At 32.0% G+C, this 16,003-nt stretch overlaps 3 protein-coding genes across 5 annotated transcripts; 1 reads left to right on the top strand and 2 right to left on the bottom strand.

The window, feature by feature from the left end:
- Positions 1 to 2,430: 2,430 nt before the first annotated feature.
- On the top strand, positions 2,431 to 12,030 carry LOC121128335 (uncharacterized). Its single transcript, XM_071892901.1, has 6 exons — positions 2,431 to 3,287; positions 6,954 to 7,332; positions 8,087 to 8,148; positions 8,206 to 8,334; positions 11,436 to 11,765; positions 11,890 to 12,030. Exons 1-6 carry the CDS (start codon positions 2,580 to 2,582, stop codon positions 11,989 to 11,991), a joined length of 1,710 nt encoding a protein of 569 aa, XP_071749002.1. The 5' UTR covers positions 2,431 to 2,579; the 3' UTR covers positions 11,992 to 12,030.
- Positions 3,929 to 6,007, bottom strand: LOC121128614 (N-acyl-phosphatidylethanolamine-hydrolyzing phospholipase D). 3 transcript variants are annotated; one of them, XM_040724209.2, is made up of 3 exons: positions 5,745 to 6,007; positions 5,372 to 5,654; positions 3,929 to 5,314 (listed from the first exon to the last, which is right to left on the bottom strand). In XM_040724209.2, exons 2-3 carry the CDS (start codon positions 5,589 to 5,591, stop codon positions 4,524 to 4,526), a joined length of 1,011 nt encoding a protein of 336 aa, XP_040580143.1. In that variant the 5' UTR covers positions 5,592 to 5,654; positions 5,745 to 6,007; the 3' UTR covers positions 3,929 to 4,523. The 3 variants fall into 3 exon arrangements, with proteins under 3 accessions (XP_040580143.1, XP_040580142.1, XP_040580141.1); XM_040724208.2 differs by having other exon boundaries at positions 5,391 to 5,654; XM_040724207.2 differs by having other exon boundaries at positions 5,391 to 5,911.
- On the bottom strand, positions 11,758 to 13,766 carry LOC121128613 (uncharacterized). Its single transcript, XM_040724206.2, has 2 exons — positions 13,634 to 13,766; positions 11,758 to 13,581 (listed from the first exon to the last, which is right to left on the bottom strand). The coding sequence occupies exons 1-2, from the start codon at positions 13,661 to 13,663 to the stop codon at positions 12,064 to 12,066; spliced, it is 1,548 nt and encodes a 515-aa protein (XP_040580140.1). The 5' UTR covers positions 13,664 to 13,766; the 3' UTR covers positions 11,758 to 12,063.
- Between the last annotated feature and the right edge of the window lie 2,237 nt (positions 13,767 to 16,003).

The raw sequence follows: 16,003 nt of genomic DNA, 5'->3' as shown, positions 1-16,003 counted from the left end.
GCTGAAGAGAGTCTAAATCCAACTTGTAGCCTATTTGTAAAAATTCATTCGTGAATGTGATTAAACTAAGAATCAACATGGATGCTGGTTGTTTAGTTGTTGTTTGAAATTTTATTTGGTGGATCTTCAAAAGTCACAAAACTGATATTTGTAGATTCAAACTCTTTTTAACGGCCACTCCTAAGTCTTTGTTTGAGGCCCTTCAATTCGTTTAGCACTTTCATCTAGAAGATGAAGCTACAATTGTAGTTCAGGTAGTTGCCGATTTTAATCTCCACTCATTGTACAAACAAATTGAGGAGGGTTTTTTCCTGCATCCTCGCTCTCACCTTCTCATCGCACTCTTTTTTTTCATAAAAAACAACTCAACTCTACTCATTACTATATGTAACAAAAATACTAAAAATAGCAATTAAAAAAGGAAAAAAAGTTGATACGTGTGCGCTTTTTCTACTTTTTTGTTCGTTATTCAATAAGTCGTGGTGTGTTAACATCTCCCTCTAAAAGAAGAATTATCAACTATCTTTGATAAAAAGGCATAATGAAATAAATATATATGAATTTAAAAACAATTACAATATTTTCCCTGCACCAATGCTATTTTAAATGTGTAAGGCTCTCCTCTTTAAAGCAATAATTAATGTTATCCCACCAAAATAATATAACAAGTATATTAACAAGGTTCTTAATTCAGGTGTAAGGTCGTAATTACGAGAATGTTGATCCTCAATTCTACACCGAGTCCAACAAAGTCTTACACTTACTACTTATTAGCATCCCCTCATTCTTTCATGAATACAAGCAATAGTTATAACTTTATTCTTTCATGTTCCCTGCTCAAGAATTAAATAGTAATAATAGTTGATAAGAGCTTAGAAAATAGAAATACTGCTAAGGATGCAACTACTATTATTGTATACTCCTATATATTATTATAATAAAATTGTAGGCTTGCGTAATGTGCCATTATAAAATTTGCAAATACATTCCGACGTTGATGATTGGACAAAATATAAAAAATCTACAATTAAATATCCTAGTTTATTGTTTTACACAAGTTATATGTACATATTTGACAATAGAGATGCTAAATTATTCGGGGGAAATTGAAAAAATCAAATAACCTATTTTTCATTTGAAGTTTCGTCAAATGAGATAACCGAATAAATTTTAATAAAAGAGGAGGTCCTTTTATTTTTTCTAAATATGATCTTTTTTTTTAGAAAAATGAATGTATTTTTTTTTCTCAACTGATTTTTGAAAGTCGATTTTTCTAAATAAAAGTTACAATAAAAAGAAATTCATAAGAAATCCAATATTTTTAATGGATTAAAACAAAAGATCATTTACTGTTCATCTTCTTGGAAATCAAAACAGTGCTTAATGTCGTACTCGACAATTTCCATTATTTTATTCACATATTTTTGTACAATTGGCCTTCCAGAGCGTGGTGCATCTTTGACATCAAAATTACAAAACCAGAATAGACGAAACTAAAATGGCACGTGCTTGCCTCTCAGAATATCAGGACCCTAAACACTTTTCACATTTTCAGCTCCCTGTCTTGGGTTTTCGACTTGTTCGAAGAAAAATGTAAAGTATGGCGTATTTTTTATTTGCTAGAGTCCATCTTTGACGCGTCCTCAAACAATAACAAAACAAAAAACTGTCTTTCTGACGCTATTCAGCATAAACCGATTGCACCTATACAAAGCAAAATACACATTATTAAAGCCATCTATTGGAAAAAGTAAGCATTTCTCTTTACTACGCTTATTATTAAATTCCCATATCCGTGGATCGAATAGAATAAATTTAGAAATACTATTATTTAAATATTCTTTGTTTGATGATCAATGTCATTTGTCATACATTAAAGAAAAAATAGAACGCATATAACTTCGTGGTTACGTCTTTATGAGTAATTTATAAAAGTTCATACTGAAAATGACATATACTCCCAAAATAAAGAGGAAGTTTTAATGATTAAAGCAACAAATGATATCATGAAATAATTAATTTATACTCATGTCATAGATAGAAATGTCTTATCATAGGCATACTTAGATATATTACATAAAGTAGACTCTTAGGACTATCCATTAAATATACCTTTTACTGTAATTTTTAAGTATGTAAATATTAATTTAACGTTATAATATGGGGGGAGGATGCACATGATTGTTGTAATGAATTTATTTTAAGAAATTGCTAATTTCATCATTGTAAATGTGGGGAATTCTCAACAAGTGGCTGATTTTGTAAGGCCGGAGTCAGTAGCAGCCCATACTACAAAACACAGGCCGGAGCCTAAGCGTGATGATAAAACGAAGAGAAAAAAATAAATTCTTTATAATTTATATAGTCTTTTTTTTATTATTATCTTATTCTCTTCCTCTCCTCAAGTGGCGTGCCTCTCTCTTTGTACGTAGTTTTAGTTTATCATTCAGTAGCATTCGAATTCAGATCATTAGACTCTCTCCAAAGTTCGTCCGGTCTTAAGTTATTAATAATTACTCTACAGTGTTGCGTTGCTTCTTCAAGTATCCTAATTCTGAAGTTTGATTCATCTTGAAAAAATGGGCTGCGGAAGTGTTTTTAAGTACGTGGTGTTCCTGGCACACTTTGTCTTTTTCTGCCTTGGCATTGCTCTAATCTCCATCGGAGCCTATTTGGGGAATCGTATGGAGAGTTACTTTGATTTTGAGGGTAATTCCTACTTTGCTGGATCCTTTGTCATCATTGGTATTGGCATTGTCATACTCATAATCTCCTTCTTTGGATGTTGTGGTATGTGTATGGAGAACGCCTGCCTCATGCGAACCCTTGGATTCCTCCTTTTCCTTCTCATCCTGACGGAAATCGGAGTTGTTGTGTCTTATCTCTTTTACAAGGACACATTCCAAGACGTCATTGTCGAAAATATGATTGGAGACATGGATAAATATAACAAACCCGACTTTGAGCAAGTAACCAAGGAATGGAATCATTTGCAAATTGACTTTGCTTGCTGTGGTACCAATGACTACAAAGAATGGTTCAATTCCTCTTACGCCAGAATACCTGACTCCTGTTGTAAAACAGTTTCTGATCAATGTGCAAAGGATATCACAATAGATTCGGATCCCTCGGCTATCAATACTGAAGGCTGTATCAAAGAGTTCAATCGTATCATTAGTGACAATCAAAGTAGTGTCATTGGTGTTGGAGTCGGACTTCTCTTATTCGAGCTCCTTGGCATCATTATTGCCTGTTGCTACGGAAATAATTTCTCTGATAGTTATGTATAATGCCAAGGATTACATTATTTAATTTTGTATTTGTAAATCCTACATATAATATCAGAGGGTGGTGACTGAAGATTCTTAAGTGTGTGCCTCTCTATTCCATGATTATAGTCAAAACGATCGAAAAAGAAAATAAAGATAGTCTATATTCCTATTTCCATGTTTCTATGATTCAATTCAATAAATACAATCTATATATCGTTATATGTAGCTTAAAGTAAAGCCTTTTCCCCAAACGTACGTCTTTATTTTGTTAAATTAAACACTGTAGTTTAAAAAAATAAATATATATAACTCTCTATCCATCCACCTTTTTTCGCACCAGCTTAACAGAATAACCCTCCTAGCTATGTGCCTCATCTATATTTTTATATAATTTTCCAAAGGATCAAATATTTATAAAACGACATCAAATATATTTATAATGTTTATGTACGTAAAGTCAATCCCTCGTTTTCTGTATGTATTTACATTATATTTGTAATTTCATAAAATATTTATATGAAAAATGATTTGTTTAGTCTCCGCGTGCAAAGATCTAAAATATATGTGTGTAAACATCAATCCAATTGTATAAGTGGTCTTACGACTTCATTTGATTCGAATGAATTAAAATAAAAAAGACGAACATTATCAAGGAGTTGCTGTAATTATTTTATCTATTTTCGTTCCTACATATATTAGTCATTTCCTGAACAAAAAACAATATGGCAAACAGCATGCATTGCTTTCTTCTCGGCCTCTGCAGTTTGTAACACAAAAAAACAACTTAAATATAAGTCGTCAATAAATACATGTATACATTAACTAATTTAGTAAGACTACATCCTTTGTTAATATGTATACGACGAATATTTACAAGCCCTCATATCATACTTAAAATGCTCTTACTATCTCACCTACAGCATCAAACATAGGTGAAGTCAATACATAAATATATTAGTACACATACAGCTCTTCTCAATTAGGTCATCATATTCAAACACTTGGTACGATATCTTTTAATATTATATGACGGGTAGAGTCATCAAAAGTCCCAGAAAAAATAGTTAAATAAAAAGCAACGATCTTTAGGTTATTTTATATATCAAAAAATAAATAATTGTGTACTGATTTAGTTTTGAGTTATTATTGTTATGAGGTGACGTGATTATACTTCACAAATTAATTATAAATATATTTTGAATGATTAAAAGCTATGAAAGTTCCATCAAATGAGAGTCCTACATTACTTCATTAAGGATATAGCAATGATTCACCAATATTAATAGTAGTGAAATCTAATCCTTGATCCGTAGCCAACTCTCGTATTTTAGACTTTGGTTCTAAATAAGGTTCATATGTCAATTTAAATGTTCCCCAATGAACACCCAAAGATTTTTTTGCACCGAGATCTTGATGTATTTTGACTGCTTCTTCAGGATTGACATGAACATACTGCATGAACCATCGTGGTTCGTATGCTCCTATGGGTATTAAGCCGAGATCAATGGACCCAAGCTTTGATTTAATTTGTTTAAATGCTTCATCATTATATGCAGTATCTCCGCCAAAAAACACACGAGTACCATTGCCTTCAATGACCCAACTTCCCCAAAGTACTTTATTCTCGTCGAATGCGCCCCTCCTTGACCAGTGATCGGAGGGTGTAAATATGATTTTAAATCCTCCTTTTTGGAATTCAAATTCATCCCACCATTCCATTTCCTTAACGTTGTTCTCTGTGATCCCTGTCACATAGTCCAACATCCAAGATTTCATTCCAGAAGGTACAAACCAATGGAGTTTTGTACCATAGCGTGATGATAATTCAATTAAGGAAGGTAAATCACAGTGGTCGTAGTGAGAATGTGAAATGACAACGGCGTTTAGAGAGCCTGGGAGCTCACTTATGGTACAAGGTGCTCCACGATATCTTTTAGGACCTGACCACGAAAACGGAGATGCTCTTTCACTAAAAATTGGATCCGTTAAAACAGAAAATCCTTCAAAATCCACCCAGACTGAGGCGTGTCCTAACCATGTTGCTAGAAAATAAACATCAATTATATTAAAGATTAATTTCTTCGTGTATAAGTTATAACTTAGGTGTAGGTAATGAACCTTTAACAGTACGAAATGGAGTACTCCAGTTCGGCTTCTGAACGGGTAGAGTACTTTGTAATACTTCAGAAGACGGAATATTGCTTTGATCCTTCTCAAATAGCCCAAAGCGAAGCAATGAATTAAAGCCAGGTCTTCCTTTGGACCAATAATTGATCCAGCGACCAGACTCTTTGTGTGCAAGGAAATATCCCTCTTCATCCTTATGAGGCCATGGGAGAGAGGAATTCCGAGTCCATTCCTGCCCTGAGGTTAAATAAACGCCTAACAAAAACAATGCAGGTACAACCAGAAATCCCATGATACAAACACTTGAAAATATTATCACACACCACTTTAAGGCCCCTATCTTACCCAATCTGGTAAGCCAACTCATTTTTATGGCTCAATTCCAAACTTTTATCAATAATCACACGGCTAAGCAATTAGACATACATAATTAATCATTATCCATCAATTATGTAACGTTAAGTAATATGTTAATGTTACTATAAGATTGACATTTTAAAACTTATTCATATTCATATGTTTATATCCTGAGGTTGATCCATTTATATAAGAAAATAAATATAGTTAACGTAATCCCCAACATACCTGCCCTTGTTTGTTTTTATTATGACGTCATACTCCTAAAAACATCCAAGCCATAGGGGTGCTTGGGTTCACTTTTACGCCATCAATGTGTTTTATTTCATTGATAGGTATATTATTGTAATGTGAATAAGAGTAGATTGTAGGGAATTTATTAATTTATTCAATATTAATAATACTATTCTACAATACAATTAGCAAGCGAATTTTTTTATACAGGTTTATCAATCTTCTTAATGAAATAAATCATCATTTTAATCCAAACTATTCAATTTTTTAATCTTTTTTTACTCCTTAGTTTTCATTTTAATAGAAGTTAATTTTTATATCTTTTTGAATAAAAACATTTACTTCATAGACCTGTTGTTTTTAATTTATGAAAATATTAAATAAATAAAAAACGTACAGAATAAGAAAAGTAAACACTTCACTGAATTTTTTTAGACTTTGTTGCCTTTTAACTATAATGGCATTCTGGAACGAAACATAAAACACACAGGGGTGTACATCCAGCCCCCCTGGAAGCGTCCTTGACACATCTATACAATTCAAAATGAAAGTAGGTTTATGTTAAAGGGGTTTCTATAGTAAATAGCTCTATCAATTCAGTCAATTTATCCTTTTTTGCTCGAGGCGATTGTTTGGAATTTCAAATATAATATCAAAATAAACATAGACTTCATTTATTTATATATTAAGGCTAAGTATAATATTTTTGAGGAAAATGGTTCAAAGGCGAAATGTTCTAAGTCAAAATAGTTTAAAGCGAAAGTTTCCATATTATTCATTAATTATCTATTAATAAATTTCATTGAGACGTTATATATAGCTAGAGGTTTAATCAATTTGTATCTTCTTCTAGAACCGTTGCACTACTAATTTAATAATAATAATAGCTTACAGCTGATTATTGAAAAATAAGCAAATAAACATTGTGTAGTCGATTAGACATTAGTTATTAAATTTTAACTGACACACGTGGTAATGGAGAATCGTAGATCCATGCAAACCAGAATGAGAACGCGGTCTAAGGGTCCAGCAGAATCCATTGCAGATAAAGTTCTTACGAGAAAACGTCGTTCTTCCTCGTCCTCCTATGAGAGTCCATCAAGGAAGAAAAATAATATTTCGAGTGATAAAACTACAGAATATGGAGCTAAATCAACGTTGCCGACCCTCATTGAGAACTCTACGGTCAAAACAAAGTCCCCTCAAAAGTCTCCTTCGAAGTTAAAGTCTCCACAAAAGTATTCTTCGAAGTTAAAGTCTCCACAAAAGTCTTCTTTGAAGATAAAGTCTCCGCAAAAGTCTCCAATCAAAGCAAAATCCCCACAAAAGTCTCCCTTCAAAGGTATATTAATTATTTATTATTACAGAGCATTTTCACTGACGTCATAAATTACATCATATTTGATGAAGACGCCATTTTGGAGCCTCAAAGTTGATATTTTTACAATATAAAACGGACCAATATCTCTTAAATCTTGATACAACTCCATCAAATGGCTTTTAAATAAAAAAGATTTAATATTTCCATTGAATACCACTTGATGCCAATGATAAACATTAATATCTTCATTCAATCAAAGTAAATAATATATATACTGAAAATTCTTATGATGGCTAGATTTGTATAATAATAATAATATTTTTTTTTTTGGGGGGTGGATGAGAAAAGTTAGGGTCATTAGAGAAAAATTCATTCTTACTTCCCATATAATAGTTATTTTTTTTTTATATTTTTACAATATCGAAATAAAATTGTATAACGATGTAATATCATATTTCTAATACCTTTTAGGGTCATATTTATAATTAAACAAGGCATTTGAGTGATAATTTTTTATAGACAATAAGGGATAAGTCCTTTTATTTATTGGTCCTATTTAGATATCCATTTGTTAACTATTTGCCTACATATGAATGAAGAAAGGGGTGTCATTGTTTTAAAACTTATTTGTTTAGGCACCCATAATGGATAACATCAAAATTGTGATGTCTCGTGAAAACGCTCATAATTATTAAATTGCATATTACATCATCCATATTTCCGAATAATAATATTAATATGATATTTTCGCTCCGTACTCAATCAAATTATGTAGAAGTGAATGAGGACCAAAATGAAGCGCCTCTCCATCTGAGTGATATGGATGAGGATACAACGGTATATAACCTAATTAATATTATGCATTTTTAGTTTAAAAACATATTTCTTTTTCAGAGTAAAGAAGTAGAAGTTATCTATGAATTCGAACACAAAAATCACTCTCAGGTACCAAATAATGTGCCAAAATCACCTGTCAAATTTGATTCGCTAGAAACGATCCAAGTTGAAAAGGCATTTGCTCAGGTACGAACTGTTTTAATCATTATGATTGGTAGCATAAAGAGGCATACATTTGACAGAGGTATTTGATTAGTAAGAAGTTCACTCCCCCACAATTTATTTATATTTTACTTCAAGTACAGGAGTTACGGATTTTTTTTTACAGGTCTAAAAAGGGAGCCAAATAAATAATAAAACTATCTTATTCTTATCCACACACGTCATTTTATGAATTTGTTACGTTAATTATATTCTCTAAACTTAATTTTAGACAAAATTTCGTCAGAAAAAGCGGGTTTAATTTAAAAGCTTCATACTTCTTATTGTAGTTTAGGGAATGGTCGTAGAGACTTAAGCCTTTAATACGGAAATGCTTCCTGAGCGAAATATTTATCCTTTTAAGGGTTGCATCTACACGTGGGTGGCGTTCCATTTAACCTAAAGTAATATTTTTTTTAAAATGGCTTCTTGTAAATTAGATTGTACAAATTAAGAATGCACTCATTTTCCTTTCTCTAATAATTCATAAGATTCCTTATTAGATCATTATTCATAATCACTTCGTATTAAGGAGATTTGTTCCTCTTATGGATGCAAAACTTTTTAAAACCCAAATAAATGAAACCCAAATCGTACCGTGTAAACTATGCCTAAATGTGTTTTTCTAATGTAAAAAAACCCCCAATTTTACCATTAGATTTGTAGATATTGGATCTTTAACTCTGCACCTATTATCCGTGTGACTAGGTACATAATAAATACAAATTTCCTTCTTTAAAGTTTGTTGTAACAAAAAACATCTTGCTCGATGTTATGATTAACCATGTAATAAGTTATGTTTGGAAGCTTACTTAAAAGTAATCTTTTTTATGGGTCATTCCATAAAAAAAGTTTAAACAGAATTATTAAATCAATGTTGTAGTTTTCAATAATATATTCAAATCCAGATTAAGGAAACTGCTATTTTTCAAATGAAAAGTTTACTATACCCTAATTTTTCTTACATAGGAAATATGTAAAAAAATCCACAATTTTTATGTACTTATGTATATAATCGGAGACAACTAAATTTTTACTATTAAAATGTAATATTTATATGATAGATTCAGTTTTTTTTTTTTTTTTTTGTGTTAATATTAGTATTGTTTTTTACAAAAAAAAAATGAATGTATCCGTATGGATTGAAAAGCAATCATCAATTAATTTACTAATAAATATACAGGGAAAAAGAATGTTTTGTACCTATAAAAAATGAAATATCTTCATCGGAATGATTCATTCCATCAGACTCATGAATTTCTACGACGTTGATAGCAAATAAGTGTAGAAAAATTTGACTTTATGCGTATTTTTTACTTTTTGTTTCTTCTATTATTTGCGAAGTATTTTATTTAGTAAAAAGTTGGTATCCGAGAGAACGTTGACTAAAAGTGTATTTTTCTTATATTTTGATTTCACTATATTTATCTAATTTACTCCGCCAACGAAGTCGAACGGAGGTTGTGTTTTTGCCTCTGTGCCTTTGTCTGTTGGCCATCAGGATTAGGGCAAACGTTTCAGATCGATTTTGATCTAACTTGGTACGAAAATTATAAATGGTCATGGTGAGAAGCCATTTAATTTTGAGAGGTCAAGTAGCACAAAACGTTAAAAATACCAAATCGACAATAACTTTGGAACATATTGAGGTACAGAGCTCAAATTGGTGTCATTATGTAAGTTTATTAAAGATGCTTGATATAGAATAAAAAAGGAAGTTTAAAATTAAAGGTCACTCAAAAGATCAAAAACGCATAATCGACTATCACTTTTGAACAAACTGAGATATAGAGCTGAAATCATCTCTTTTTGGTACACAATAAATGTATGTACATATTTAAGCATAAAAGCAATAGATGTTACAACATTTAATTAAGTTCAACATCGCACATTTTTTTTTACTTGAAAATGAGAAGAAATTATATTTCATTTAGAAAAAATGACCGTAGGCGGAGGTTTGCGCTCTAACGAGCGGGCATTCTACTTCATCTATATTATAGGTTCTAAAATTCAGTCCAAATTTTCTAGTGAAAAGTCACTTGAAATCAAGTTCTGGTTATTGAATGATAATTATTTAACAATAAATGATGATTTCTAAACTAATGCCCTAACTTCCAGAGTTTTTTATATGTAAAAAAAGATAAATAACTAATATCCTGAGTATTAATAAATTATGTGCAATTATGATTTTAATATTTTCCGGTATTGTTAATATCAATTTATCGAAGTTGGATTTGCAAATCAACATATTCACAGATTTGGAGATAATTGCACGTTCAAGTTTTTTGAGGGATTTTTTTACTCAATTCTATTCGTAGCCCTTATTACTTTTATTATCCCTCCTCTTCCATACCTATTTGTAACCTGTTTTTTCATGATACAATGAAAGTACTTCTACGTACTCTGTTTTCAGCTGTGTATTTCTTATTTTTTCCCTCATAACCTTTCGACCATTTATACAGACTGTATGACCATGTAAGTACACATTTATTTTAGCAAATATAAATGCTTTTAAAATGTTACATATGTAGGTCGTCAGCATAAAAACAAGCTAGAATAATTTATCTCAAAATTGAGTCGATTTTCGTTAATTTCTATCAACAAATTATTCTTATTAACCCTTCGGAAGAGCCGTAATTGTTCTTACACATAATAGCCAAAGTTGATTGTCAAAATAAAATTATGATAATTTTATTTGAAAGGGGCCAATATATCCTTACATCAAATAAAGGTTCTAAACTGTAGCTACTATTCTCAGACATCCTAACTCAACCCACAAATTTGAGTTATTGGGCTGTTGTATATATTTGGGAATTTCCATTTTTTCGGGATTTTTGCCCAATATTGTTTTTATGTTTATGGGACTCCTATTTTTGAATTTTGAAATGAAGTCCTTCTAATTCTACATATTTCGTAATACAACGGTTCAAATTTACATACAACATAAAATTAACTTTTTTTTTTTTCTACCCGTCTCATTTTTCTGCTTGGTAAAGATTAGCTAGATGTTTAATCCAATGTTTATGGATCGACTTTTTTTTTTTGTCTAAATAATAAACTTAACAAAACCTTTTCTTATTTTGTAGATTGTGCCGAAGTCTCGATCTGAGAAAATGGTGATTGTAGATAGAGTGAAAGTGAGGCCTATCGTAGTGGAGGGTACAAAGAAAATTTGCAGATCGGGTCGTTTCTGGAAGAGTAATAGAGATCGCTTTTCATCTTTGGTCACAACCAAAGGCTTGAAGTCAAACTTGAAGAAGAAAAATGCTCTGAGAAATGAGCTGAAAAAGGTTAAAGCTCTTGAGCGTTCCATTAAAGATGAAAATAAGATGAAGAAAGAGGAACTGAAACAGCGGCGATTAGATAACGCAAAAAGACGGGAGATAAATGAAAGAAAATCCGAAGTTGTTCAAACGGTAATAAGACTTTTATTCATTTTAATATATTTATATTATAGTTTGGAACATGAATTGCGTTAGTGCGGATTGTATTACTTAAATATTTTAATATATTCTAATTGTATTCCTCGACTCTTTTCAGTTGAAGAACCCAGCAAAAATCAAACGGATGAAGAAAAAACAATTACGAATGCTTGCCAAACGCGATCTTACACGGACTGAAGGTGTTGTTGCAGTGGCATAAAAATACTTATTTCTTTTAATAAAAGTTGATGTTCCATTATTCGTTTTGAGTTATTTGATTATTTGAGAAGAACTAACTTTTATCAATCGTTAAACTTTTTGTTTTATCCAATTTTTTATCCAATTTCATTACTTCATCATTGAGAGGCTCCCTCTTATAAAGTTCTTCCGAGCCAAGGAGAAAGGCAACTTCGGGGGATGAAAGGCCCGCCACCAAGTTGAAAATATCCTCATGGCTATTCCCCAATGCCTCATCTTCAGCCGGGAAATTTTTAAACTTACCTTCCTTCCTTCCTGATCTATTGGTGTGTCCATTTGGTCTTATAGGAACGGCCTCGTATATTTTATAGCCTGGTGGAGGTAATTTAAGAACCTTATCCTCTATATTGTTATATATTTGAACTTTTGGCTCAGAAATGGCTTCTCTTGGTATATCCGGGATAGATGTACGTCTAGGATTAGATGATAATGAATGGGGAAGCCGTCTGTCTGGATAGGTCTTAGGGAAACTACTCGTTTCAATCAGATGAGATGGTGGTGGTGGATGGACAGCAAATTGGGACGGTGTCTGTTCGGGTGTAGATCTGGGAATGTGGGGCTCCATTATCTTCACATTTGGAATTGCCTTTCTTGGAGCCTTTGGTGTAAATCTACTTCGAGATTGTTTTTTATCTTGATTATTCGTGTATTTGGGACCTGTATTGTGCTTTCTAAAGAAAGAAGGGCCTCTGCTTCGGATCGGTACACGATTATGAATATCTCTAAGAGAAGGGGTGGCAAATTCTTGATGAGGAAATACCTGATTATTATTAATTGGTAAAGGATCTTGTATTTGAAATACTGTGTGTGGGTCCCTTTGAAATTGGCCTGGTTTCGCGTATTGATTTGGGGATCTCTCTCTTGAGTTAAAACGACGATTATTATAATGAAGTTGAGTATGTTTTGGCTCAAAATTTTGATGGTCTTCATCATATTCGAATAAGTCGTCTCCATCATCATTAGACGATTGATTCTCATCTTCTGTTTTAGTATGAACATTCTTAGGAGAAATTGAGTTAGTATTGTAATTGTTTGATAAGTATGGATCGTAGTACTTTGTCTGTTGTGGAACCAAAAGAAGTCTTCTAGGAGCATAATACCTTTCTTGATTATAGGGATCAATGAATGCTTGAGGGTATAGATATCTTGGGGGAATAGAAGTTGGAGATCGTGAGACTTGAGAATTGGGATTGTAAAAGAGTGGTGGATCCAAGGGAGAGGGGCTAAATGCTAATAGTGGATTTGATGTAGATCTGTAAATTAGTTCAGGTTGAGATCTTGATGTAGTAGGTCTATAACTTAGTTGATGTACTGGTGGGGTTGTTGAGCTATAACGATATTCAGGATTTTTCGTGGATATTGTGAGTGTAAAAGGAGACAAGGTACTCGTCGCTCGAAGAGGGTTTTCATCAAAGCGAATGCTTGGGCGTTTTGTAGAAGTAGTGAAATAATGTTTTGGTCGAGGATGTTGAAAATTAACGTAGCTTGTTGATGATGGGTACTTCCTCTTGGGTACTTTGAAACCATGGACGAAACGTAAATGCAAAAGTGCCTGGAATTCAATTTATTAAGTTGACTACTATTACAATTTTTATCAGATGTACCGTGATGATGAAGATCCAATTTAAAAGCATAGTTACACACACAATCACCTCTCCCAAATTATTATGTAGACTAAGACTACCTCCCAAGTCGAGTTTAATTTATACTTGTATTTCGAACGGGTAGGAATTAATGCCGAGAGTACACTTCCGCCACCATGTTACATATATTTTTTATAATGTATGTATCTTAACGGCTTATATCCAAAAGGCGTGACAACTCCTTCAAAGTTCATAGCCATCATAATTGGTTTATTTACATACACTGTTTCTATCATTATTTTTAAATCTGAGCCATGAGTTATAATAATTATTCTATAAGGACGTTCCATATAAATTTATTCCCACAAAAAGACAAACAGCTATAACATTCGTCCTTAAGGGACTTATTGTAAATGACACAATGTATATATGTAACTGAATTTAGCAGACTTGGTATATAATATATTCCATCCCATACCCAGTTAATGATTAACAAAAGGGTTGGAAGAATGACTATTCCCTGCTTGATAAAATTGGATTATAATTTTTTTCGTGACTCCATGTTTTTTTTACATTTTTTGATTTATATGTTGTTACTGTAAATGTTCTAGCATTATGTATCGGAAAATAAGTCAATTAAAAAAACAAGGATAAAATTTGGATTTGTAATCCCTAGGAACATCATGGACCATGTAATAATTATTGTATCTCTTAACCTTTCCTCAAAAAACTGGAAGAAAAAAGGACTCAAATGAGTTGTTAGATGGCCAATGCTTTACAATTATTTGTACTATTCTTCATTTCTACCTAGGGATAAAAATTGTTCACACTTAAAGAAGAACTAATTCGAATTTAACCAATCTACGTTTAAATCTATATTAATATGACAAAGTTTGTAAGTATGTGTGAATGAAAACAGTCACTATTTTAGTGCACTGTATATAGCGTTCCCTGATGTATATCACATGCCAATTCAGTATTTAGAACAAGAGGTAGTATATTATACAAGGAACACTGTTTAAAATGAATTAAGTGTTGCAGGCGTTTAATTCAACTCATATTAAAAAAAAAAAAAAGAAGTTTATAAAAAATGAAGCTGACTTTAGATGAGGTTTAGCTAAGTGCTTCCTGGCTCATCAAAGCATATAATTTCTTTCTCAAGCTTTTTTATTCTTGAGTTGAGAACGTCTAAGTATTGAGTAAGCTACTAGGTGTGAGTGTGATCATTAAAGACGGAAAGTAACACCAATTATTTGTTAAGAGTCTATATTATTTAATTAAAAGTTGTATGTTCGACGACCCCTAATAACTCTGGGTAGTACTGCTAGTCATTAACAAGAGGATAATACACTAAGCTTAAATTATTATTTTGAGTTACATGTGCGTAGAAAGATTCACTAGAGAAGGAAATATACACTGGGTATTGACTTCAAATACAATTCTTTGTTCAGATGGAGTAATTGTAATATGATAAATGATTACTTATACTTAATGAGTGAAACTCTATCTGACAAATTAAAGAAACATTAAAAAAATTACGACTGATGAAGTGTTGAGTCGTTGAAAAATCGAGAGCTTGCAAAATAATATTGTGTAAATTTTTATGTTAAAACGATAATACTGCGTGAGAAGCATTCATCCATGTCTTTAGTTGATCAACAGATTGATCAATTCACAAAGAGAGCTTTGGATGTTGATTTAGTTTTTAAAGATACTTTATAATATTTATTGTGTCTAGATGTAGGGCTAGATGTGGTACCACTTTTAAGAGCTTCTCTTTTTACCTACTAATCAAACCGACGACGAATTTATTTGAAACTTAATCCTCAGATTTTAAAATGACTGAAAGGTTATTGGACCTTTTACCATCACTGCAAGGCTGAGAATGAGTGATACCAAGACCTATCACCAGCCAACAAATCCTACAAATTTTAATGGTTTATCAACTCAATTCTTTATTGAGAGATAGTTTTGCATAATGCAGCCTTTCTGCAATAATTTCTTTTTTCCACAAGAGTTCCAAAAACCCAGAGTTTTTCTAGCTTTTTTGGAAAAGCTAGAAAAACTACTGACCAAGGTCAATAAAATACAAGGTTATACTATAACATGTGTACGACTGATTTTTGACTTCTACCACGCTTTTTAATATTGACGTCATTAGTGGTTGTCTGTTTTTTCAAAATCTGTTTTTCTTGCCTAGCAGTCGATAAGTTACATTAAATTGAAAATTCTATCAATAGTGACGTCATAGACTATGAGTGGTTGCGTGTTTCGTCAAAATCTGCCTATCTTGCCCAGAACTCGGTACGATACATCAAATGGAAAATTCTAGCAAGCCCGATTACATTTTTTTTATTTGTTTGGTTTCAACATGATGGTCTAACCATGTAT

Source organism: Lepeophtheirus salmonis, chromosome 13 (genome assembly GCF_016086655.4).
Source record: "Lepeophtheirus salmonis chromosome 13, UVic_Lsal_1.4, whole genome shotgun sequence".
In the NCBI taxonomy this organism is placed as follows: domain Eukaryota; kingdom Metazoa; phylum Arthropoda; class Copepoda; order Siphonostomatoida; family Caligidae; genus Lepeophtheirus; species Lepeophtheirus salmonis.
Note: the sequence above shows the minus strand (reverse complement) of the source record. Positions and strands in the feature narration are given on the sequence as shown.

Bases quoted from the DNA above. Each gene is read 5' to 3' on its own strand.
- LOC121128335 (XM_071892901.1), top strand. From the start codon at position 2,580: ATGGGCTGCGGAAGTGTTTTTAAGTACGTGGTGTTCCTGGCACACTTT. The intron at 8,149-8,205 runs GTATATAACCTA...TTTCTTTTTCAG, and splicing joins ATATGGATGAGGATACAACG to AGTAAAGAAGTAGAAGTTAT. The intron at 8,335-11,435 runs GTACGAACTGTT...CTTATTTTGTAG, and splicing joins TTGAAAAGGCATTTGCTCAG to ATTGTGCCGAAGTCTCGATC.
- LOC121128614 (XM_040724207.2), bottom strand. From the start codon at position 5,766: ATGAGTTGGCTTACCAGATTGGGTAAGATAGGGGCCTTAAAGTGGTGT. The intron at 5,315-5,390 runs GTTCATTACCTA...TTTATTTTCTAG, and splicing joins TCCATTTCGTACTGTTAAAG to CAACATGGTTAGGACACGCC.
- LOC121128613 (XM_040724206.2), bottom strand. From the start codon at position 13,663: ATGCTTTTAAATTGGATCTTCATCATCACG. The intron at 13,582-13,633 runs GTACATCTGATA...ATTGAATTCCAG, and splicing joins ATTGGATCTTCATCATCACG to GCACTTTTGCATTTACGTTT.